This window comes from Chiloscyllium plagiosum, unplaced genomic scaffold (genome assembly GCF_037043375.1).
Source record: "Chiloscyllium plagiosum isolate Xiang-an unplaced genomic scaffold, Cpla_swu_hap1 HiC_scaffold_7, whole genome shotgun sequence".
In the NCBI taxonomy this organism is placed as follows: Eukaryota; Metazoa; Chordata; class Chondrichthyes; order Orectolobiformes; family Hemiscylliidae; genus Chiloscyllium; species Chiloscyllium plagiosum.
In genome coordinates this window covers 52725058-52750123 of record NW_028270145.1, presented here as the reverse complement: position 1 = coordinate 52750123, position 25066 = coordinate 52725058, and the positions used below count along the sequence as shown (strand labels likewise).

At 37.3% G+C, this 25066-nt stretch overlaps 1 protein-coding gene and 1 pseudogene across 1 annotated transcript in view; both read right to left on the bottom strand.

The window, feature by feature from the left end:
* dnah9l (dynein, axonemal, heavy polypeptide 9 like) overlaps positions 1 to 25066 on the bottom strand; it is a 432311-nt gene that overhangs the window by 136261 nt on the left and 270984 nt on the right. Inside the window, exons 55-61 of the mRNA XM_043693603.2 lie at positions 16314 to 16456; positions 6570 to 6731; positions 4088 to 4321; positions 3543 to 3689; positions 2885 to 2998; positions 2650 to 2793; positions 268 to 450 (exon numbers count right to left, since the gene is read on the bottom strand). Of these exons, the coding sequence (XP_043549538.2) occupies positions 268 to 450; positions 2650 to 2793; positions 2885 to 2998; positions 3543 to 3689; positions 4088 to 4321; positions 6570 to 6731; positions 16314 to 16456 (1127 nt within the window). The remainder of the gene's footprint in view (positions 1 to 267; positions 451 to 2649; positions 2794 to 2884; positions 2999 to 3542; positions 3690 to 4087; positions 4322 to 6569; positions 6732 to 16313; positions 16457 to 25066) is intronic.
* Positions 11992 to 13860, bottom strand: LOC148149613 (uncharacterized; annotated as a pseudogene).

Sequence of the window (25066 nt, the reverse complement as noted above, 5' to 3'; positions counted from 1 at the left end):
GGATCCCTGCACTGAGGCATTGTCTCCCTGGTGTTGGGTCACTGTGCTTAACTAATCAGCAGCTTGGTGGCTTCTTGATGGGCTACTAGCAGTAATGTTACCTTGGGTCCCACTGCCCACTGAAATAGGGCAACCATCATTACCCAAAAAATTCAATCCCTCTTTCAACAAAGTTTTTTTTAAGAAATTCTCAAACCTAGCAAAAGAATTATAAAAACATATTTTGGTGCAAAACTAAAAATTGGTTAAAACGCTTAAGATCCCTACCTCATGAAATTGAATAATATTTATAACCCAAGCACAGAGTCCAGCAGCAACTGATGACTTTGTACGTACAAACGCTGGATTGAACTCAGGATCTTCAAGATATTCTTCCTTTATAACTTTAATAGTAGCTTCAGGTATGTGCTCTTTATCAAAGTTAACAATAGCCTGTAGGAAATCATCCACCTGAGACAAAATTAAATCAATCAATTGAATGTTATAGAAGTAACTTAGCAACCTTCTCTGTTTAAAGGCACATGCACAACAATAAAGCAAACTAATTAAGCTTTTGTTATCTTAAATCATTATTTTAATGTTAAACACTTTTAAGATTGCTTTCATTTTAGTTGATTTTAGAGATCTTAATGTATTACTATCAATGTAGTTAGATTCCCAGCAAATAAGCTGTCATTTTACTACCTGTTAATGCAAAGTGCGCACCAATGTAAAAATGGCAGATTAGGTTGATCTGATATCCGACTCCCAAGTGCTTTGAGTGAAGAGTCATAAAGCTTAAGCTACACAATCTTGATACAAGGTCCCTGAAAACTTTGCAAATATACTTTTGGCAGTTTTATTGCAAAGGAAAAGTAATGATCATGTTATGCTCTCCTGACATTATTAAAAAGCAGTCTGGTGTGTGGACATTGTTGAGTGGCAAGGATTTGTTTTGTCATGGAGTTCAGTGCAATCCTTAGTGAGATGCAACAAGCAGCATGGTTTAGTTTTCAAATGTAGATCAAAGTCTTGAGATACAGGCTGAGGCTGGTATCTGCAAAACAACTGCAGTTTGAAGTTGCTAGACAAAAACAATAAATTTTATTTGCTGTAATTTTGATTTTGACTTAACGATGTCTGTTTTTGTTTTAGTTTCTTTTAGTTGCAGGGGCATGACATGAAGTCATGCTGTGTATTTTACTTTTTCAGGGGTATAGTACTGATGTTTACTCTACTTAATAAGGCTGGATCAAAAATAATTATTGTTAATGATGGCAATGAGTAATTACAATAAAAAGTGATTGCAGATGTGTTTGAAAGCCTAGCCCTGGGGATAAGCATACAGAACTACATTGTTAGACAGAAATGTAAATCAAATTGATTAAATTAAAATGCATTAAGTCTGCTATTTGTTAACCATGTAAGTATTCTAGTAATAATTCTTGCACATTTTATTTGGATCTGTATTGGTTTTAAAATTGCCTTAAATGTTCTTCTTAGGAAACCCAGAAATGTATATATCAGTAAACTGAATGAAAATAAATGATGTGAATGGATATAAACTGTGTTTGTAAGACAGCGACCATACACACAGATGAAGTTTGGTGATGATGGTGGTGGTTGGGGAAGGGTACGGCAGGGCGGTGGGGGGATTGCAGATGTTGGTGTAGGGTGTGGCCTCAAGTACTGCCAATCTTGTTTCAAATGGAAATATACAGGTAGCATCACATTCTTGATAAATAACTTCAAATTAGGTACAAATTAAAACTACACATTTTGGCACAGTTCAGTACATATACCTCACAATGTAAATATCAGATGTCCATTCTTAAGCTTTTTAGTTTGAATACAATTCAAAAAATGTAATCCTTTAACATACTTAAAGAAAGAATGGACAAAACATACAATCAGTGACCATTATATTGTATACTGTGAAAATAGCAAAAGAATATTTAAAATACATTTAGACATTACCAGGTATTTTGTTCAATTGGATATAGTGTACATGAACTTGACACTATAAAGAACCAAATATGAAGTTCAAGCAATGCAGCATTCAAATTTTATTAATTTTGTACTAAGCAGTTCTATTATAACATGTTAACTCATATTTTCATGAACACATAAATCAACATGCTAGTCTTTTTATGCAGAATCAATTATCAGCATCCCCATAGTGTGAAGAGAATCAATTATAAAAATCCGTGATTATGACTGCACAGAATAATTTGTCTGTTAATGATTTTATTTCCAGACCAAAGACTTTTCAATGTGATATTTAGTAAATTTTCTTCACATATTAAGGTTGCAGGCCTTATCAGCAAAACTTACTTCAGTGAATTATTTCTACATATGTTTATAAATACATTCTCTTAACTTATGTTTCATTTAAATGTAGAACAAATCTATAGCATGCCCAGAAATATTTTAGTTGGCATTTTGTTGGCAGCTGAATTATTTGTGGCATTGTGAAATTCAAATTATAAATGCAGCATAATAAAAAGAAAATGAGAATAATATATTGAACTGTTTCACAGTGTAAAAATGCTGAATTTAACTTTAGATTTGTCTTACTATCATACTAATACTAACATTATCTTGATTTTAAAAATTGAATTATGTTTTTAACTTAGAAGTACTGACATCTGATTAATAATATTAGGTTACCTTGTTTAACAACATCTTAGCCGTTTTCCAGCTTCGATCTTTCGGAATTTTCCCATTTGGAGCTAAAAGGACCTGAACTGCAGCAGTAACATTGGTAACAATGGCAGGTGGATTTGAAAAAGTTCGTAATTCTGTCAAATTTGACTATAAATAGGAAAAAAAAACAAAATGTTCTGTAATTTAAGAAAAAATGCTAATGATGCTTCCTGAAAGTATTGTAGGCTGGTCTTCATACCCTGTTTAGTATGTTCAAGGCAGCATTTGCAGCACAAAGTGCAGGCTCAGCTTTAGCAAGGTCTTCTTCAGATTGTTGCTGTTGCTTAGACACTTCTGCTCGGATGGCAGTCACCTGCAATAATACTTGAAGGTTTATTGTTACTTGACTTATATTATCTTCTTTAAAATTCAAGTTTGTTGCATGTAACAAGATACTTGGCCAATTTTCTCTAAATCATATTATAGCTTTCGTTAATTTAAAAAAACATTGTAAGTCTATCATTTGGGTTTTACTTTTCCAATTTGAATACATTACTATATTATTGCACTTTTAATTGTCTATTTTCAGAAATGCAAGTCTTCAAGATATGCTGTTAAATATTACACCAATAAAGGAAAGCAGTATCCAATTATATGTGATTTATGTAAATGATTTCATAAATACTGATCAATTAGTATAATCTTATGCATTTTACCTTTGTATTTTACCATCTCACAAAAACAGAGGCATGTTCATTTTGGTTAAAAAGAAGTCTGGCTAAAACATTCTCTGTGATCACTAATTCTATAGGTATGCAATTTATGAACTACATTGAAAACCTCAGCAACTACTTTTTAAAAACGCATATTCTTGTGTACAAAATGTCTGGACAAACTGTCCTCATTCATGCATATACCCTTTGCTCTTCAGCATCAGCAATCGCTTTCTCTTGATTCAGCTTCTCAGTCTGCTGCCCTACTTTGGTGATCAGTGCCTCAGCATCTTTGTTCCTTTGGTGAAGTTCCATTTCTTGAATAGCTAGTTTTGCCTTCAGAACATCTACCTAGATAATTAAAACCAAGACATGCACTGTTTTTTAAAAAGGACTATGGTAACTGAGCTTTTAATTTTATTATATAATGAGACAATCCATTATCTTTAGGGTCAGAAAGTTAAAAGCAGTTGGTATTTGGGGAACTGTAAAGAATTCCTTTGTGCCTTGGTTAAGCAGTTTAATTATTTTCAGTCCTCCATGGCTACATTCAAAGTTATATATTTCTCCCCTAATACACATGAGAAAAATGGCCACGATAAGCAGTAACGGATGCTACTTTTGGCTTAGTTACATAAATCATAGCATTAAAATTACTTAATCCTTACTAAATTTTGTAAATATAAGATATACCTTTTCACACTCAGCTATGCAATTATGTCCATGACAATTTTTGTTCCAACACTCACTTGTGAAGCTGTAGTTTGTAGTTTTTGAAGACCATTCTCCAGGCGCTCCTTCTTTTGTGTTAGTTCTTTTCTTTTCTTATTCAGCAGGTTTTCATACAATTTAATTTGTTCTAGGAAACTTTTTGGAGTGGTATAGTTGTAATGTTTTTCACTCTGCTGATATTTCACACTAACATCATTCACACATATGTGTGCATAAGCAATAAACTGGGCAATAGAAGATTTCATTTCAGTCTAGAAGATAAACAAAATAGTAGGAAAGTGATTATTGTAAACTGTAAAAAAACGCATCACCTCTTACAGACAACACTAAAGTACTTATAAGTGTATTAAATCATTTTTTGTATTATTTTTCAGTACACTGCATAAATTAGCTAAATTAGATCAGTGTAAATGTTAACTGTATAAATTAATAGAGCATTTAAAAATAGCTACAGAATGAGTAGACATGTTTATAGTAACAATAAAATGTGGACATATATGCATTAATAAATACACTTAACTTTAGTCATTAGTATGTGATGTATTTTGATCAGGATTATATGAAATGGTTTGAAATGCATTTACATTTAATTAAATCTTAATTCTGAATGCAACAAAAAGATATTATTGTTATGATGGGTGCCTTGTGATCTAATGATGCACCAGCAAATTTCTTGTCTGCAGTATCAAGACATTATAAACTAACAACTTACTTTATAAGATTTAGCATTTTAGAGATAGATTCTATGAGGCGAAACAAAACTACAGAACTTTATTTTGGCCTATACACTATCACAAAACAAACATGAAAATTACATGAAATGGCTACACTACATTATGAATAAAAAAATTATAAATTCTTCATCTATTTTGAAGAAAAATTAGATGAAACATAGTTTACTAAATATCGGCATTCTTCATTCCAATACTAAAAATATATAATACTTCTAGAATAATCAGCTACATTTCAAAGATCTCATTCGAAGAATCAAACAAATTCTTTGACATGCCATGCTGTTTATACAAATACTTTTTGCCCTATTTCTACTTTGCATGGAAAATGTATTTTCACAGTTGTCAGAATGATGGACAGGAAAAGAATGATCAGACTGTGGCTATGTGCATGTACTTATACACAATGGCACAGCAGGAGTCATGGTGTGTTGGTGAGACTAACTGTGCCCCGTTTTTGAACATATTAAGTTTGTCTCCAGGACACACATGGCTTCACTAGGGTGCCTAACCTCATTCATAATAGATGCTAATCTTTTCAGGGCTGACTGATGACAGCATTTCCTGCCCTTCACGGAATTAGAGCTGGGTTTTATCAAAGGACTAGAACTGCTTGCTAATTAGAGTAATTTCCTTCATCATGAATTATTTATTTCCATTGGTAACTGATCATTGCGTCATTAATGGGATATTCTAAACTCAGTTTTCACACTAATGCACACTGTATCATAAGTGTTTAAAAAACTCTTTAAAACATGCCTCCAGGTCCAATACATTCTGGGACAATATACTCCCATTTTAGATAAATTAACTGTCATTCTTCTTAACTTATTAAAAAATATGGGGTCAATTTAACTCTGACAAGCCATAAATTTCTATTACCTTATTGGAATGCAAGTAAAGTTAACAAACATGCAACTTCACTGAAGAAATCGGTTTTTAAATTTCTTAGGAATGTTAATGTAACATTTAATATTGCAAAAAACTGCAGGGTGCACAAATGATATGCAAAAACAAAATAATTTTGAGTCTGTAAATGTAACAAAAAAACTTGGATATGCATTTAAAGCAAGTTTACATTACATTACTCAGTAAAAAGGATTTTCTTAAGTTGTACTGTGAAATTCCACATGTAAAACAATTGTACTTCCAGTTAGATACCAAGATTTGCAGGATTGCAATTACTTGCATTCATATGAAATGAAGCTATATCAACAGCTAAACACAGGCAAAAAACATCCAGATGTCACCTTTGTATTGTTTCAGTGGAATTAATAACTGTAATATTTCAGTATTAAGGTTCTATAATATGCAATAGACTAACGTATTAATTTTTGAACTATATCAGGAAAGACTATGAATAGTGGATATTACAGCATTACTATAAAAATATCCTTTCAACCAAGTGAAACTTTTGGTTGATCTGAGTTTTTTTTATGAAATGCTTTTCAGTTGTTGGTACTCTACTTAAAAATACACAAAACATTTGAAAATAAAATATCACTATCTATTTAAGTATCGGTAAATGCATCACTGGAAATTTGTACCCAAAAATTTCTAATGAGATCAATTCATGACCAACTTATTACAGAAATAATTTATTTGTTTGCCTTCTGGAATGAAATATCAGTTTACTTATCATTTATTGGGTCTACAGGGTTTGTTAGGAGGAAAATCAATTTTTAATTTCATGATTAAATAATTCTGTAGGTGAAAGACAGCAAACACTATCTTGCACAATATAATGCACAAACAACATGAAGTTTACCTCCAGTCCATCAATTTTTTCAATAGAACTATGGCTTACAGATTCCAGTGCTGTTTGAGGCCATGGATGAAACCAATCAATGGCTGTGCCATTCACTACAGCTGGGAATTTCCTTGCTCTCGTCCGAAGTACAAATCCCACAGGAGAAAAGCATAGAACAATCTGAAAAATACATGCTTACTATTAAAATTATGTGCAAGAGAAACATGCTTTAATGTTTGAGTTGTAGTTCCATACATTCAATTGACTGTTAGAAGAGTTTCTTCTATGGTGAAAAGGATTGGGTGTAACATGCAGTGAGGAGAGACATCAATGTTAATATTTATGAAACCGGACTAGAAACAGTATCCCTTGCAACTGTCATATTAATAGGCTGGCTCTACAGGTATAAACTACAGAAAAAGTGAACTATTTTGCAGTATGTCACATCAATGTTCATAACTTTGGGGAAAAGCTGCAGGAATCCTAAGAAAACAAAGTATTTATTTAGTTTTTCTGGGGTTGAGAGGCTTTTTCAATAAAGTTACAACAGACGAACGGATGATCCCCTGTGGAAACTGCCACCATTCATAATGGAAAATAGGTTGATGGTAAGCTTAATATAAAGATGTCCTTAGGACTTTTAAGTTGTCTTGAATTCAATTCCAGTTCTGTAATAAAGCAGTCATTGAGACAGCAAACATGGCAGAGAGAAATGTAATGGGAAACATCTGGGTTTCAAATTTTCAAAGATGTTAAATTGTTCTCCTCCTCAAAACACTACATTAAGTAGTTGAAAAAGCTGAGGGAAATTGCAATATTGTTTGTGTTGTGGATGTGTATGTTGATTTGTTTGTTTGGGATTCTATGCATCTCAGAATACAGTATTTGGTTCAAAATTATATTCAAACATCACTTAGTCATAAATTACTTACATTTAATTTAGCTGCAAAATTCGATTCCATAGCAGCCATACCTTCAGTATGGCCAAAATAGCATCCATGCTGCATAATCACATTTTAGATTAGATTAGATTGCTTTACAGATTACTTTACAGTGTGGAAACAGGCCCTTCGGCCCAACAAGTCCACACCGACCCGCCGAAGCGCAACCCACCCATAACCCTACATTTACCCCTTACCTAACACTACAGACAATTTAGCATGGGCAATTCACCTGACCTGCACATCTTTGGACTGTGGGAGGAAACCGGAGCACCCGGAGGAAACCCACGCAGACACGGGGAGAACGTGCAAACTCCACACAGTCAGTCGCCTGAGGCGGGAATTGAACCCGGGTCTCTGGCGCTGAGAGGCAGCAGTGTGCCACCGTGCCGCCCACTGGTACTGAAACAAAAACAGAGTGCCAAAGAAACACAGCAATTCTTGCAACATCTGTTGAGAAAAAGAGTTATGTTTTGAGTCTAGTGACCCTTTGTCAGAACTGTTCTTATGAAGGGGCAATGGACCTCTGTTTTGCTCTCAACAGATTCTGCCAGACCTACAGTGTTCCTCCGTTGCTCTGTTTTCATTTCAAATTCCCAGCATCCATACTTCTTTGTGTTTACTTCTGGTACTGGCTTTGCGGGGGGGTCATTTTGATCATAACATTAGCATGGGTGATGGGAGCATGCATTGGCATTAAGCAGAGTAGATAGATCATAACATCAGTTACTGATTTGATTGTAGCAGCCAGTATAATTTTTAACCTGAATATTACATTCATTCTTAATAATTCAAGTTAGTTTTTCATTGTTTTCTATTAGCTGTTGCTGAGTTAGTCGAAGTGTCTGCAGTTTTTTTTCTCTCACACTGATCCAGCTCCCTCAGTGGCAACTCTCAGAGTGACAGGTTCTTTGACATGCTCGGTGTTTTTTTTCCTCTTTTATTTACCTCACACTACCGCTTAACTGCTGTAGTGCTTATTTTCCCCAGCACCCATGTTGTGTGTGTGCAGGTGTGAAACACAGTGAAAGACACAAGGGTACAAATCTTTATTCAATTTCCACCACCAGGAAGAAAGGAAACACCCAAGTGGCCAGTGACAAGCAGTGCCCTTCTTATTGAAGGGCAATGCTGCATGATCAAACAGTGAAGGGGAGGGCAGAGACTGTCTGCAGTTTTATTCTGCACCTTAATTGATGAGGGGAATGTTTGACACCTGGTGAAGGCTTTGGTTCGAACTTCAACAGTTCTGCTTACATCAACCATGGGTGCTGTAGTTTCAATTTCACTCGGCTTATCAGTTGTATGCCACAGTGAGACCATGCTTTATATCAAAAATGATTCTTAAATGTACTTGCCAGAAACCACTAATTCATTTTTGTTTTAAAAGAGCTGAAGCCACATTCCAATCTTTTGAAATCAAAGTCTCAGAAATAGTTACATTTGCATCACTGTACATTCTATATTCTTAAATCACCTTAAATGTATAAAACCTGTCTGCAATACCTCAACAGGAACAATTAACTTGAAGGAGGGTAAAAGGTGACCATTTCCTTTCAACACATTATCAAAGCATCTCAACCAATGTCTGAATTAATGATTGATAGGGAAAAAGTCCTGAGATAAAATCCACAGAATTCCTATAGTGTGGAAACAGGCCATTTGGCACAAGTCCACACTGACTGTCTGAACAGCATCCCACCCAGACCCATCCTTTTACAGTATCCCAGTAACCCTGCATTTCCCACGGCTAATGCACCTAACCTAGACATTCCTGAACACTAATTTAGCACGGCCAAATCAACTAACCTCCATATCCTTGGACTATGGGGGGGAAACCGGAGGACCTGATGGAAACCCATACAAACACAGGGAGAATGTGCAAACCCCACTTAGACAGTTGCCCAAGGGTGGAATTGAGCCCAGGTCCCTGGCACTGTGAGGGAGCAGTGCTAACCACTGAGCCCCGTGCCCCCATCTAGAACCACTTGGATAATGGGACTCTGGTATTAAACAAGTGTGCCCAGATGTTTTCTAACCATGTAAGCCAGACATCAGAAATCTAATAGCCATGAGCATATTTGGATCACTGGGCATTTGGAGGGAGAGGGTTATGTGATAAGCCAATCTTTTCCTGTTTAACTATTTTGGCTGTAAGTCACAAGCATAAGCAGCACTGACAAAGCAAGACCTGAATGAATTCCTTTTCTCTCTCTCCATTCAACTTGCTGGTTTTGAACTTGCTGATGACTATGTACTGCAGACAGATTTTAAAGAACTGAACCTAGTGGTTGTTGTCTCCAGAAATAAAGAAAAATCAACGTCAACTTTATTACCATCTAATCAACAAACTCAGCAGAAGCACCCAGTTCAGCCTAAAATAACCAAAGTCACTAATCTTCAACATCAAATAACCAGACAGAGGATTTTTGAAATTATTCATTCATGGGATGCTGGAATTTATTGCCAATCCTAACTGCATAGAGTTATACATGACAGAAAGAAATCCTCCAGTCCAACTTGTCCATGTTGATCAGCTATCCATTCTGACCTAGTCCCATTTGCCAGCATTTGTTCCATATCCCTCTAAATCCTTCCTATGCATATATCCATCCAGATGTCTTTCAAATGTTGTAATTCTACCTGCCACCACTACTTCCTCTGGCAGCTCATTCCATACATGCACCACCCTCAGATCCTTTTTAAAACTCTCCCTCTCACCATAAATCTATACCCTCTCAATTTGAGCTCCCCCACCTGAGGAATTTGCCCTATTCATGTCCTTCATGATTTCATAAACCTCGATAAGGTCACCCCTCAGTCTCTGACACTCCAAAGAAAAATGCCCACAGCCTATTCAGCCTCTCCCTATAAACCAAACCTTCCAATCCTGGCAACATCTTTGTAAATCTTTTCTGCACCCTTTCAATTTCAACATTTTCCTAAAGCAGTGAGTCCAGAATTGAATGAAGTATTCTGAAAGTGGCCTCACCAATATCCTGCACATCCACAACATGACGTCCCAACTCCTATACTCAATGTTTTGACTAATGAAGGCAAGCATGCCAAATATCTTCTTTACCTCCCTGCCTACCTGCAACTCCTCTTTCAAGGAACTACAAACCTGCACTCCAAGGTCTCTTTGTCAGCAACACTCCCCAGGGCCTACCATTAAGTGTATACGTCCTGCCCTGGTTGCTTTATCAAAATGCAGCACCTCACATTTATTGAAATTAAACTACATCTGCTACTCCTCAGCCCATTGGCCCATCTGATCAAGATCCAGTTATAATCTGAGGTAGCCTTTTATGCTGTCCATTACACCTCCAATTTTGGTGTCATCTGCAAACTTGTTAACTATACCTCCATGTTAAATACTATAAATCGAATTCTCTTCCCTTTGGAAACGCAAAGTGTATCTAATATATCATTTTAAATCAAAGCCTGTTGTGCTCAACAAGCAGTGCTGAAGTGTTTATCAATGCCAATGCATCAGGAAAAAAAATTGGAAAGCATGAAGATATCACTTAAGACCACGTGAGGGAGACTTCAATTTTGGTAACATGCTTTATTAAAGAAACCATGATGTGGTGACGCCAATGTTGGACTGGAGTGGACAAAGTCAGAAGTCATACGACGCCAGGTTATAGTCCAACAGGTTTATTTAAAAGCACAAGCTTTCAGAGCACTGCTCCTTCATCGGGTAATGAAACAGCAGCGCTCTGAAAGCTTGTGATTTTAAATAATCTGTTGGACTACAACCTGAGGCAGGGGTGTAAGGAATGGGCCTGAGAAAAATTACAGGACATGATGGCAAAACTCAAATAAAACAACATGGAAATCAGACTGTAAGGCATATTCCTCACAATATTATTATTGCAATATGAATTTTCAAGTTGACAATGTGGGAGGTGGTAATGATGAGGCCCATTGTACATCATGGGCCCATGGAATCTGAGAGCTACGGATGGATCTGATAATTCAAGGAGTAAATGGATAGCTGTGGTTGATGCATATACTAATCATAATGAACAAAAAAAAAGCAATTTCATCTTTGGATTATCTGCCGAAAGTAGGTTCCCATGTATTGTACCACCCAACAGTTAGATCACTGAAGAAAGATCACTTAGTGGGATAAGCAAAGTCGTTTGTGGGCACATGTAAATACTGGTTAAATATTCAGGAGGAAAGACAAGAGGCCAGAGCCATTGATTAGCTAAAGTCAGTTCAAGGTGGCGAATTCAAGTACTGGTAGTTCTCTTTATAACGCCATAGTTGTGTTCCAGTGAAACCTTGCTTAATAGAAAATGGCTTGATAGAAATAATGGGGCGTATGGGAAAAGTGGTGTTAGGGGCAGACCAGCAAAAAATATCACTCACAATCACGCAAAGATCACCCAAAAGCCTAACACAAAGTATAGCACAGCCTGAATGAAGATTTAAATCACAATTATTAATGAAACAAAAGTATATTTAACATATTACATTGAAAAATATTGCTAATGCAGGGACAGAGGATCATCATCACCACCTTCAGGTGCAGTTGTGTTTGCAGAAATGGATGGCTGTGGTTGATTATCTTCTGGCTCTTTCTTGGTGGTTGGCTTAAAAAAGACATCCAGTTTTTGCTGCTTTGCCCTTTTCCTTCTGTCGTGAAGAAGTTGTTCATAGGGTACCAGATGATATTTTATTGAACAAACTGCTACCCTGCAGCATTCTGTGTTGTAGTCATTGTCCTCTAAGAGCAGCAACTGCCTCTCAATTTTCCTCAGGATAGAAGACAAAAGAGAAGTGGAAAGCTCTCATGGTCCTGTACGCTGGACTTCATTTTTTTCATCTCTAGTTTCTACTTCCCTCTCAGTGACAAGCTGTTGTAGATCAGCTGTAGAGGGATCTTCACAGTGGGATTTAATTAGCTCTTCAATAGCCTCACTTTCCACTTCTTCAAACCAACCTGTTTTGCAAGGGCAACACAATGCTCTTTGATTTTTGGGAGCTCTTCTGATGGTTCACATCTTTAAAATCTTGAAAAAAATCTGGGAGAAGCCACCACCAAACTGCATATAGACAGACCTTATTGACATCACCCTAAGCCTCCAAAATGTCAACAGCATTTTTGACGTTAAAGCTCTTCCAAAGTTGAAGAACCCTGTCCTATTATCCCAGTCAATAGCTGCAATCTGCCTATTGAATGTGTATCTCAAATAATAAGCTTTAAAAGCTGATATTTCACCCTGGTCCATAACTTGAATGAGAGAAGTTATGTTTGGAGGTAGTTTGTTTCAGAAAGGTCACCAATGGTGGCAGGCTGGCTTGGTGCATTATCCAGGGTGAGGAGAGCCTTGAAATCCAAATATTTTTGCCTCCAATACTGTCAAAAAACATCTTCCAAAACATCAACAATAAGGTCAGAAAACTTTTGCCCTGTCATCCAACCTTTTTTGGTTGACCTGAGGTAGACGCTTAGAGTCGCAATAAGGTAACTCTTCAAGGCTTATATATTGGCAGAGTAATACACTACCACAGGCTTAAGTTTTAAGTCACCACTTGCATTGACACACAGCAGAACAGCCATACAATCCTTTGCCACCTTAAAACTTGGAGTATGTGCTTCATTCTTAGAAATGTAGGTTCTTGCTAGCATTCACTTCCAGTATAAACTTGTCTCAACTAAATTGAAGATCTGATCCAAGGTGTAGCCTCCTTCATCAATTTTCATTACTATGAGAGGAAACACCAGCGTATGCTCCACGTCTGCACAAACAGATTCACCAATTAACTTTACATTATGGAATGCCCGGCGGTCCTTAAAAGCAATAAAACACCCACTGCTACCATTGAAGGCAAGACATCAGCAGGAGTTTGAACATTTTCCTTTAGATCTTCATAAATGGATAAGGCTTTCTCTTTTATGCTGAGAAAGATTGTCCCAGATCGCTTTTTGGTTTGATCTTCTAACCAAACTCATAAAAGCCTCTCCATCTCCTCAAGTTCCTTTAGCTGTGACCTCTCAGATTTGCCGGCATTAATCTTTTCAGCGTTGCCTCTAATGGTGCTTAAGGTAGACTCCCTCAATCTTGTTAAACGAGCCATATCACATATTCTCTCTTTATGCTCAAAATGCTTGATAATATCTAGCTTCTTTTCTATTGTTATAGCCTTTTTTTTTTGCACTCACCACCTGCAATTTTATTACCAGGATGCTTATTAACATTCTTGTCACTATTCTTGTCTTCATTTTTTGTCAAAGAAAGAGATAACCTAGAAGTAGTGTGCCTACCACAGGAATTTGCTCTCTTGGCAGCTGACACTGGCGCATGTGCAGAATAGCACATTAGGGAACAGTGCAGAGACTTCAGGGTAAACATCGATGCATGTGCAGAACAAAATGCATGAAACTACCACCGCTGGAATTGCACTTTTGGGAACAGAGGCAAGCATTCTCGAAAATATCATTCTCTAATGCCTCAGCGTCGTTATAGTCAAGTCACACTGCCAAAATGCACAAAATTCCTGATGAAGGGCTTCTGCCCAAAACGTCGATTCACTGCTCCTCGGATGCTGTCTGACCTGCTGTGCTTTTCCAGCAGTACACTCTCTACTCCAAAATGTGCAATATCCCAGAACTACCTGCAATAATTCAGGAGATATGACTAGGTAGTGGAAAAGGTCATGTAAAGTAAAAAGCAAAGATAGTAAACAGTCTGTGAGGAGTAATCTACAGACACCTGAATAAGGGAGAGGTACAGCCCAATAAGGGGACAGAATCACAAGTGCCAAACTTCTTAGAAGCAGATCAGAAGCAGAAGTCCCCTTGATGAAGACGTGTTTGTAGCCATCAATATATTAGAAGATAAAATAGTAATAGTTAGGCAAGTGGAAAGAATTTGTGTATACTCAGAGTTTGCAGATAATGGTCAACCTGCTTTGTCAGAAAGATGGAGCAGAACAGAACAGAAATCCTAATGAATAGAACCTACAATGTCAAGGATGGGTTGGAAGCCAGAGGGTTTACAGAATGCTGACTCAACTACAGCTGTAAAAGTTATTTTGAATTTTATTTTGACTATTTTAGCTCCTGATTCATGGAGGTACAAGTCCATAGTTGTAAAAGCAATTTTCCTGCAAGGAACCTGCTTCAGAAAGAAAAGTTTATTCTTCTGAAGGAAGGAAGCATCTGACATAGAAGGGAAAATCTGGAAGTTTAACAAAACGCATTTTTGGTTTGAATGGTGTTTCCCTAGGAGAGTAATTTTTGGTAGAGGCCTTAAGTTAGTCTAACAGAACTCAAAGCTGATCCTGCATGACAAGTGGTAAAGAACTTTCAGGCAACTTTATGAGTCACATGGATGATCTCTACGAATAGCACTAATGAATTTGAAAAGAATGTTCTTGCTTAAATTTGGAAGAAGTTTTATTCATTCACAGGATGAGAATGTTGCTGGATAAACCAGTGTTTATTGCCCATCTCTAAGTGTTCAGAAGGCAGTTAAGGGTCAACAACATTGCTGTGAGTCCAAAGATACATAGGTCAGACTGCAAGGATGGCAGTTTCCCTCCCTAAACGACATTAGTGAATTAGATGGGTGTTTCCAACAATCAACAATGGTTTTCGTGGTCATCATTAGATTTTGACTCTTAATTTCAGATTTCTTTGGTATGTTGAATTCAAATTCCATCATCAATAAAATTGTTAATCAAGTTTCTTGTACTTTAAAATTGGAGATAAAGCAGGCCAAGCCAGAAGTAATTCTACATCAACAATCTTACTTGGAGCATGTCAATCCTAAAGTTGCTTGTGCCAGGTCCATACAAAAAACATTCAGCTACCACCAAGGTTGGAATGGAGAAGCTGTGCAGTCTTGTTGGACAGCTCAACTGGTGAGGCAAGCAGACAAGACTAGGTGCAACATTTGATGTGTTAGAACTTTGTCTTGTGGTGAGAATCTGAAGGTTAAGGATGTCTCAAAGATGAAAAAACATTATAAAGCAAAGATTGAGAAGTTCATGCTAAATTCCCTATGTCATTTGATCACCAAAAATAACACTTTGTTTAGCAATACCCCCTACATCAACCTTGGTGCTGGGCATGTCAGTGCAAGTAAGTTCACAATATTCTTCACAGCACAGTGTTCCAGCCTTTGAACTGGAAGGCCTTGGTTCAAGTCCCATCTAAGTATTTCTAACACTTTCTGTTTTTAATCACAATTATTAGTTTATCAGATATTCCTCCTATTGATAAAACTTTATAAGTTATAGATGTTTCTTTTTCAGACTATTTTACAAACCTTAATGAAATATTACCATTTAAAACCTGTTCTGAATCTCAGTGTTAAATGTCAGATCAAAAATATTCTTGTTTATGTGCCAAAGCAAAAGATAAAATCAATATTAAATCCACTATTTCTAATATTTTCAAAATAATACTTCTAGAATATACAACAGCGGAAGTATACTAATCACTGACAAATAGCTAAAGATACAAAATGCTGACAAAAGATAGCCTTAACAATAAAGATATTATTTTCTTTCCCCTATAATTAACATTCACCTGACACCTTTGTGAGAATAGAAACTAAAATAAGCTATGGCAGGGTACAGAATTTTGCTATGAGAAAATATTACATATTCACTTTTTTGTTAAATCAAGAATTCAACTACATAGCTTTCTCATGCTATACACATTTCTAATATTGGAACATGATATAACTTATTTTCCTCATAGAAGTATAACTAAATGTTAATGATGCAGTGGAAATTAGTATACTGGATATCATTTATAATTAACAGATTAAGTGAAATAAGGATAATGTTGGATGACCTTTAACTGTTGGCGAATTCGGTCAATGAAGAAATGCCAGCAGTTCTCTCTGGTGTCCAATAATCCAAGACCTCGAAGCTCCATTCTCATGGTAGATATAATACTGTCCACTTCATCATCATTGAACAAATCTGGAATATCCCCTGAAACACAATAGTACATTTGTGTGTTGAAAGTTTCAGTACAAATATTTCTTTAGTTTTCGAAATTAAAATAGATTGAAACTATGGTCAAATATAAGCAAACCTATTAATATTGCCAAACCATAGTGAGTAAAGATAAACCATTAATTAAACTGAAAATGTGCCTACAGAATTTATGCAAAAAGAGCTGCATTCAGAATTGAGGAGAAAATCTTTGTGGTAGTGGGCAAAACTACAAGTTAGTTAATTTGAAAGCGTTGACTGAATGGAGACTTACTCTACAGGATATAACTCCAAAATTGTTTAATATACTATTCCAGATGCATTATACATAATAAATGTATTATTATTGCATGAAGCTACTGTCATGACCACATTAGCATACCCATTGTGTGAAATGCAAACTTGAATTTTTGTTGCTTGTTTAGCTCCCTTTTTAGGGGAGAAAGTGAGGTCTGCAGGAATGTTGGCCATTCCTGAAGAAGGGCTTATGCCCGAAACGTCGATTCTCCTGTTCCCTGGATGCTGCCTGGCCTACTGCGCTTTTCCAGCAACACATTTTCAGCTCTAGCTCCCTTTTTAGTTTATTCAACATGCTCTAATTTATAAATGGACAATAGCAAAGCTTTATTCTTAATCAAGATCAAAGATTAGTTACTGCACAACTCTATCTGAAAATTGCCAAGTAAAAAGCTAATACTGTTATTAGCTAAAAATACAAAAATTAAGAGTAGGAATGGATAGGACGATATGCATAATGATAAAAGTAAGATCAGACAGTTATCACTGCAGATCTGTCACTTGTTTGAAGATTAGCCTTTCTGACGTGAAGGGGTTGAAAACCAGAAGCCAGAATTCAATAATCATGACAGTTATGTAGTTGAATAGTAGGAGTTTGCTTGAACCTGTGATCTCAGTAAGCAGTGTGGGATTTGGGAAGTAGAATAAACATTTCTTTCTCTTTACTGATTCTGTGGTTATGGCGCTTGCAGATCACCTGCATTCTTTCAACAGAACTGAAGCTGATTTCTGAAAAACCTTCTTTCTGTTCTCCCTTTGGTTGAGAATTCCCCTACTCTGGTGTCTAGAGTTTTTCTTGGAGGACTGCTTTAAAAAAAAATTTCACATCCTGTCATACACAGATTAAAAGCTTAAAATGGTTGCTATACTAACATTGATGAATTACTGTTTCACAAAGGAAAGTAAATTGTGTTGAAATTTTTATGGTGCCCTTTAATTTTTACACATCGAGAGTCTGGTGCAAAGACTAATGAAATCCTAAATGCTTCGCTTTATAATTGCTGCCAAGGTAAACTGTGTGCAGTTTGACTGACATTGAATCAACAACAGCAGTTATGATACATGGAATCATTTTTAATATGGGGTCCTTATTTCAAAAAGTCAGATTAGGCTTTTTTATAAAGTATGCATTATACTTACACAGTTTATAAGATTATAAGAAATAGGAACAGAACTATGCTGTTCAGCCCCTCAAGCATACTCCGTCTTTCACTAGGATCATGGATGATCTAACATTCTTCATGTGCACTTTCTCTGTAACCTTTCATTCCCCTACTGATCAAAAATCTATATTGCACTTTAATATACATAAGGACTCTGCTCCCATAGCTCTCTGCGGTAAGGAGTGGCAAAGACACTCAAGCCTCAGAGAAGAAATTCCTCCTCATCTGAGACATAAATTAGTGTTCCGTTATTCAGCATCTATGCCCTCTGATCCTAGACTTTCCATGAGGTGAAACATCCTCTCAACATTTACCCTATCAAGTCCCTTAAGAATCCTGTGTGTTTCAATGACATCACCTCTCATTCTTCTAAATTCCAGTGAATAGACTCCCAATCTGATTAACCTTTGCTCTTAAGATAATCCTTCCGTACCAAGGATCATCCTTGTGAACCTTCTCTGACCTGCCAAAGAAATTATAAGTTTCCTTAAATAAAGGGACCACAACCCCACACACTACTCCAGATGTGGTCTCACCAGCATCTTATATAGTTACAGTAAGACTTTCGTACTCTTATATTGCAACCTCCTTGAAATAAGGGCCAGTCTTGTTCAAGAAGGGGAGTAGAAATAACCTTGGTAATTATAGACCAGTGAACCTTATTTCAGTTGTGGGTAAAGTGTTGGAAAAGGTTACAACAGATAGGATTTATAATCATCCAGAAAAGAGTAAGTTGATTAGGCATAGCCAACATGATTTTGTGAAGGGTAGGCCATGCCTCACAAACCTTATTGAGACCGTTGAGAAGGTGACCAAACAGGTGGATGAGGGTAAAGCGGTTGATGTGGCGTATATGGATTTCAGTAAGGAATTTGATATGGAGGCATAAAATTGAGGGTGACTTAAAAGGTTTGGATCAGCAATTGGCTAGCTGAAAGAAGACAGAGAGTGGTAGTTGATGGGAAATGTTCATCCTGGAGTTCAGTTACTAATGGTGTATGCAAGGATCTGTTTTGGGACCATTGCTGTTTGTCATTTTCATAAATGACATGGATGAAGGCTTAGAAGGATGGGTTAGTAAATTTGCAGATGACACTAAGGTGGGTGGAGTTGTAGATAGTGCCGAAGGATGTTGCAGGTTACAGAGGGACATAGATAAACTGCAGAGCTGGGCTGAGAGGTGACAAATGGAGTTTAATGTGGAGAAGTGCGAGGTGATTCAGTTTGGAAGGAGCAACAGGGACAAAGAGTACTGGGTTAATGGTAAGATTCTTGGCAGTGTAGATGAGCAGAGAGATCTCGGTGTCCATGTACATAGATGCCTGAAAGTTGCCACCCAGATTGATTGGGTTGTTAAGAAGGCATACAGTGGGTTAGGTTTTATTGGTAGAGGGATTGAGTTTTGAAGCCACGAGGTCGTGTTGCAGCTGTACAAAACTCTAGTGTGGCCGCACTTGGAATATTGCGTGCAGTTCTGGTCACCGCATTATTGAAAAGATGTGGAAGCTTTGGAAAGGGTTCAAAGGCGCTTTATTAGGATGTTACCTGGTATGGAGGTAAGGTCTTATGAGGAAAGGCTGAGGGATTTGAGGCTGTTTTCATTTGAGAGAAGAAGGTTGAGAGATGACTTAATTGAGACATACAAGATAATCAGAGGGTTAGGTAGAATGGACAGTGAGAGCCTTTTTCCTCCGATGGTGATGGCTAGCCATGAGGGGACATAGCTTTAAATTGAGGTGTGATAGATATAGAACAGATGTCAGAGGTAGTTTCTTTACTCAGAGTAGTAGGGGCATGGAATGCCCTGCCTGCAACAGTAGTGGACTCGCCAATTTTAAGGGCATTTAAATGATCATTGGATAAACATATGGATGAAAATGGAACAGTGTAGGATAGATAGGCTTCAGATTGGTTTCACAGGTGGGTGAAATAGAGGGTGGAAGGCCCTGTACTGTGCTGTAAGGTTTGATGTTCTATTCCATTAGGTCCTCCTATGCGTTAATTTTGTGTGTTTGTGCACAAATAACCCCAAGTCCCATTCTGATGCAGCTTTCTGCACAATTTATTCTGCATTTAAATCATGTTCTGTTCTTTTGTTCTCCCTTCCAAAATGAACAACTTCACATTTTCTCACATGACACTCCATTTGCCAACTGCTTGCCCACTTACTTAAGCTCTTATGTTATGATTTACTGTGTTGAACGCCTTCTGGAGTCCAAATGCAACACATGTACTGGTTTCTCTCAATCCTGTCTAGTTGAAATTTCCCCAAAAGAACTCTAATAAGTTTAATCAGACACTATTTCCCTTTAATGAAGCCATGCTGGCTATGCTTGATTCTGACACTAATAAAATTGGAAAAATGACAGAATATTATTTGACTCCTGGTTTACATCAAAAGGCCTTAAAATGGATACATATCGTTATGATTATTGCTAGCGGATGATGACTAATATTGGAGGACATCCATACTTCAGCAGAATCTACAATTCAAGCGTTAAAGACCGTATTGAATCAAAACATGCTATGTAAAGAGATTAATGCAATTTGCAACATTTTATTGCTGTTGGAGAACTTTGAAAATCATGTCAGACATTCCATTTGAAGATGTGAAACCACATTAAGATTGGGGAGTAAGTCCTCAGCAAGTGTAATGAGTCAGTTCATAAGGTTTCTTGTATTGATCTTTTCTGCCAATGGAGAGCTGGGTGATGCCCCTGAAATTCCACAGTTGGATGTGTCCCCTTTCTTGAAGACTGTCACAATCATGGCAACCTTAAGATCATTCAGGACTTTCTCTTCATTCTGGATCTGAGGATGAAGGTCGTGGAGTTTTAATGCTAGCTCTTTTCCTCCATGTTCAAATATTTTAGCAGGGATCAAATCACTGCTGCTTCTTTGTCATTCTTTATATGTGTAATGTTTTTGTTGTCTCCATTTGCTGGACTCCAAGATGATCTCTAAATGAGCATTTTGCAATGGAGTTGAAAACACTCTCAAACAACAATAGATTATTTATTGAAAAGGTCTTCAAAATGCTCCCCCAATGGGCACTGACAGTTTCCCTTTCTTTGATCAGATCACTTCCATTCTCGGGTCTCCAAGACGTTTGTCTTTGTGTAGTCAGCCAGACGTAATTTTTGTGGCAGTGAAGGATACCATTCACGTCAGTAAGTGTTGCATTTTCTTTGCTTTATTTTTCCACTAACTGTTTTCATATGGTAGATTCTCCTTTACTTCTGCCTTTGCTTATTGGTAAGCCAGCTTCTTTGGTTTGTGTTTCTCACCAATACTCTGTCCAACTGTTACAGGATTTCCCTACCGGGTGTTCTGGCTGGTTTCCATCGGGTTCTCCAGTTTGTTCCCACAGTCCAAAAATGTGCAGATTAGGTGTATTAGGCATGTTAAATTATCCATAGTGTGCAGGGATGTTCAGGCTAGTTGGATTAGCTGTGGGAAATGTAGGGTTACAGGGATAGAGTAGGGGGGATGTGTCTAGGTGGGATGCTCTTTGAAGGGTTGGTGTGGACTTGCTGGGACAAATGGCCTGTTTCCACCATGTGGGGATTCCATTATATTCCAATTCCATTACAATAAACAAATTCTGCTTGCCTTCTGAATCATGCGTTATGTTAACATTTTGTGATTCGTTAAGTAGGACATCTGGATCCCTCTGCATGAGAGTGTTCTGAAATCTCTCCCAATTTAAAATGCATTGTGCCATGTCTTATGGATGCTGTGACAGCATAACTTTAAAGATGCATGCATTATATCATCAAACGCAAGGGAATAAAACACTCAAATTCCAACTTACCTCAGATCACTCTTTTGAAAACATACTTAACTATTGTAAATTAATAATTTAACGTTAACTAGGATACTTATGAGCCAGAGGAATGTATGGTTTGTGAACAATATTAGTTATAGTAAATGACTGTTAGATTTTTCAATGTGACATCCATGCCCAGTTTCCTATGTTACAGCAAATAATACAAACTTTATAGCATTAGGAGAAACACCCTTTTGTAGGCAAATGTGTGTCCATTGTTTTTTTATTCTTCCAGCCAAAGCAGAGAAGCTCACCTTTTCCCACATTTGATTCAATCAGCCAAATTCTTGCCCACTCATTTATATTGTCTATATCTCTTCCCAGACTCATGTTCTCCTCTCAACACATTTTCTTACCTCTCTGTGTTATCAGCAAATTTGGCAACCATATATTTGGTCCCTATGTCCAAGTCATTGATCTAGATTGACAACAGCTAAGGAAACCACACTGATCCCCATGGCATTCTAGTTGTTACATCTTGGCAATCCAGAAATGAAACATTTATTCCCACTGTGTTTTTATTTAGCTAATCGATCCTCAAAGTATGCTAATGGTATCACTGACATCATGAGTTTAATGGAGAAGCTTGCTAGGGTATAACAGAAGGCAGTTAAGAGTCAACCACATTGCTTCAGGTTTGGAGTCACATGTAGGTCAGACGAGGCAAAAATAGCAGACTTCTTCCTTCAAGCAAAGAAAGGGAACTACAAGGATATGAAGTAAGAATTACCAAAAATGGACTGGGGAATTTTACTAAAGAGGTAGACAGTGGATAGGCAATGGTTCTTGTTAAACAAACGAGTGCAAGAATTACAACTATTATTCATTCCTGTTTGGCAGAAAAATAAAACAGGAAAGATGGCTCAATTATACCATCTTGCCAAAGAAATTAGGGACAGTATTAGATTCAAAAGAAGTAACACACAAAACTGGTAGAAAAAGCAGGAAGTGTGAGAATTGGGAAGAGGGCAAAAAGTTTGATCAAGTGAGGTTAAAAAGTACACAAGTGCAAAATTGCAGAGAACATAGAAAATTACCTTATATACACCTCTCATGTCTCTTCACAGTGCCAGACTAGAGTCAAACTCAGCAGGGTCTTCTTTCCCTTTTGATTCTGCCAAGTCCATTGCCTTGGCTGTGGGTTCGCTAGATAATAGGTAGGGATAGTGGGAATCTTGTTCATCCATTCATGCATGTCACTAATTAGATGATGAGGCATTTGGCTATTTAATCACACTTAGATGAGAGCCTAGTCCGAGTTTTTATGTTGCATTCTGGGTCATCCAAGATGGAGGACAGGATAAAATTGTGGCTGTAAGAGTTGCTCCTTTTTTGAGGTATTTTCAGTGTTGGAGTGGATTTCCTCGAATTTTAGGAGCTGTAATTACTGTTTTATAAGCCATTGCACTGTTTTGGAACTTTGGAGAGAAACAAAATCAAAACAACGGCACTGTAAAAACGAGGAAGACAGACAGAGGGCAGTGACTGTTAGCAGTAATTTAAACGGAAAAAGAAATCTACATTGCTGTTTGATCAAGCAGTAACCTGCACAGCTGTGGCCTTTGCTGTCTGTTTTCAAGTATCTCTGGACATCAGGGTTTGTTGTAAGAAAAATAAACAAACAGCAAAGTTCACAGCTGATCTTGCTTGTGTGTGGGAACTCACAGCAGCAGAGCAGCTAAGTGGCTTTTTATAATGTAACTTTACTAGTTTTCCTCTGGAGATCTACAATAATGGGTTAGAATGGATTTTTAAAATTTATATATTGTCATTGAGATTGGTTTCTTGATTGAACTTTAAAAATATAAAAGCATTGATACTAAGCCAGTCTGGAACAGTGCTTTTACAGCAGTAGGACTTTGCTATTTTCTGGGTCTGTAGATTGTTCAGGAGCAAAGATGGCCTTTAGTACAGTGATGTGCTCTTCCTGTTGAGTATAGGATATTAGGGAGAGTTTCCATATTACTGATAGTTATGTTGCAGGAAGTGTGTTTGGTTACGAATCTATTGGATCAGTTGGAGCGGCAGTGAGAGGTAATGAGGATTTTACAGGAGTTAGGGGGTATGATGGATGGCAGTTGCAGGGAGGGAGGAAAACTGAAGATACATCAGGCACATGTGTGACATCCAGAAAAGTAGGAGAGGGAGGCAGGTAGTGTAGGAGTCACCTGTGGCTATCTCAAACATGTATAGGCTGTTTTGAAAAATGTAGGGGGGTGATGGACTCTCAGGAGAATGTAGCACTGCCAAGTTTCTGGCACCGAGATGGTGTAATATAAAAAGGAGTACGTCAGGTTCCAAGCAATTGATTTTGATAGGGGACTCTCCAGTTAGAGGCACAGTCAGATGATGCTGCAACCAACATCAGAAACATCAAAATGGTGCATTGCCTCCTCGGAGCCAGAATCAAAGGTATCTTGGAGAGGGTGCAGAATGTTCTCAAAGGAGAGCAGGACCAGCAGGAGGTGATTGTACACATTGGCACTAACGGCACAGCAACTAAAAAGGATGAGATTCTGAGGAGAGAATACAGCAGGAATTTAAAAAGTGTCCTCTAGAACAGAAATATCTGGATTAGTCCCAGTGCTACCTTGTCTATTTACCCTATCCATGCCCCTCATAAACCTTTATAAGGATGGGTATATGAACAGGAAGGGTTTAGAGGGATATGGGCCAAATGGGACTAAATTTATTTAGGATATCTGGTATGCCATGGATGAGTTGGACCGAAGGGTCTGTTTCCATGCTGTACAACTCTATGATTGTGACTGTATCATCTGAACAATAAAGCAGCACTTTTAAAAAGTCTTATGTGGACTCAGGCTGATTTCATATGAGAGCAACACATCAGATCATGCAATAAGAAAGTCACATAGAATCAAGCAAATAAATGTTGCAACAATGAAGACAATTTAAATTTGTCTTGCTAAATGAACTAAAGAAACCTAAATCTGATAAAACCATTAGTTGATTTTATGAACAAACAGCTGATGTATCGCATCAACTTACAATTGTATAGACAGTAAAGAAATAAGAATCCAGTTTAGCACTTTGCCATCTATGGAAACAGACCAGTATGGTAACCGAAACACTGAGCCAAATTTCCCCTCACTGCAGTGGCTTAGGTATGGTCAGGAAAGTTGGGAAAATAAGAAGAGATAAAAAAAATCACAATCTCGAGGTTGAGAACAAAGTTTCCAATTATCCCTTAAGCTTTAAATGGTGACTTCAGGATCTAACTATTGAGCGGCAATTACCTTATTTCCGTGCATTTGCACTTCAATGTTTACCCAACTTGCTTTATTTATATGCCTTTTT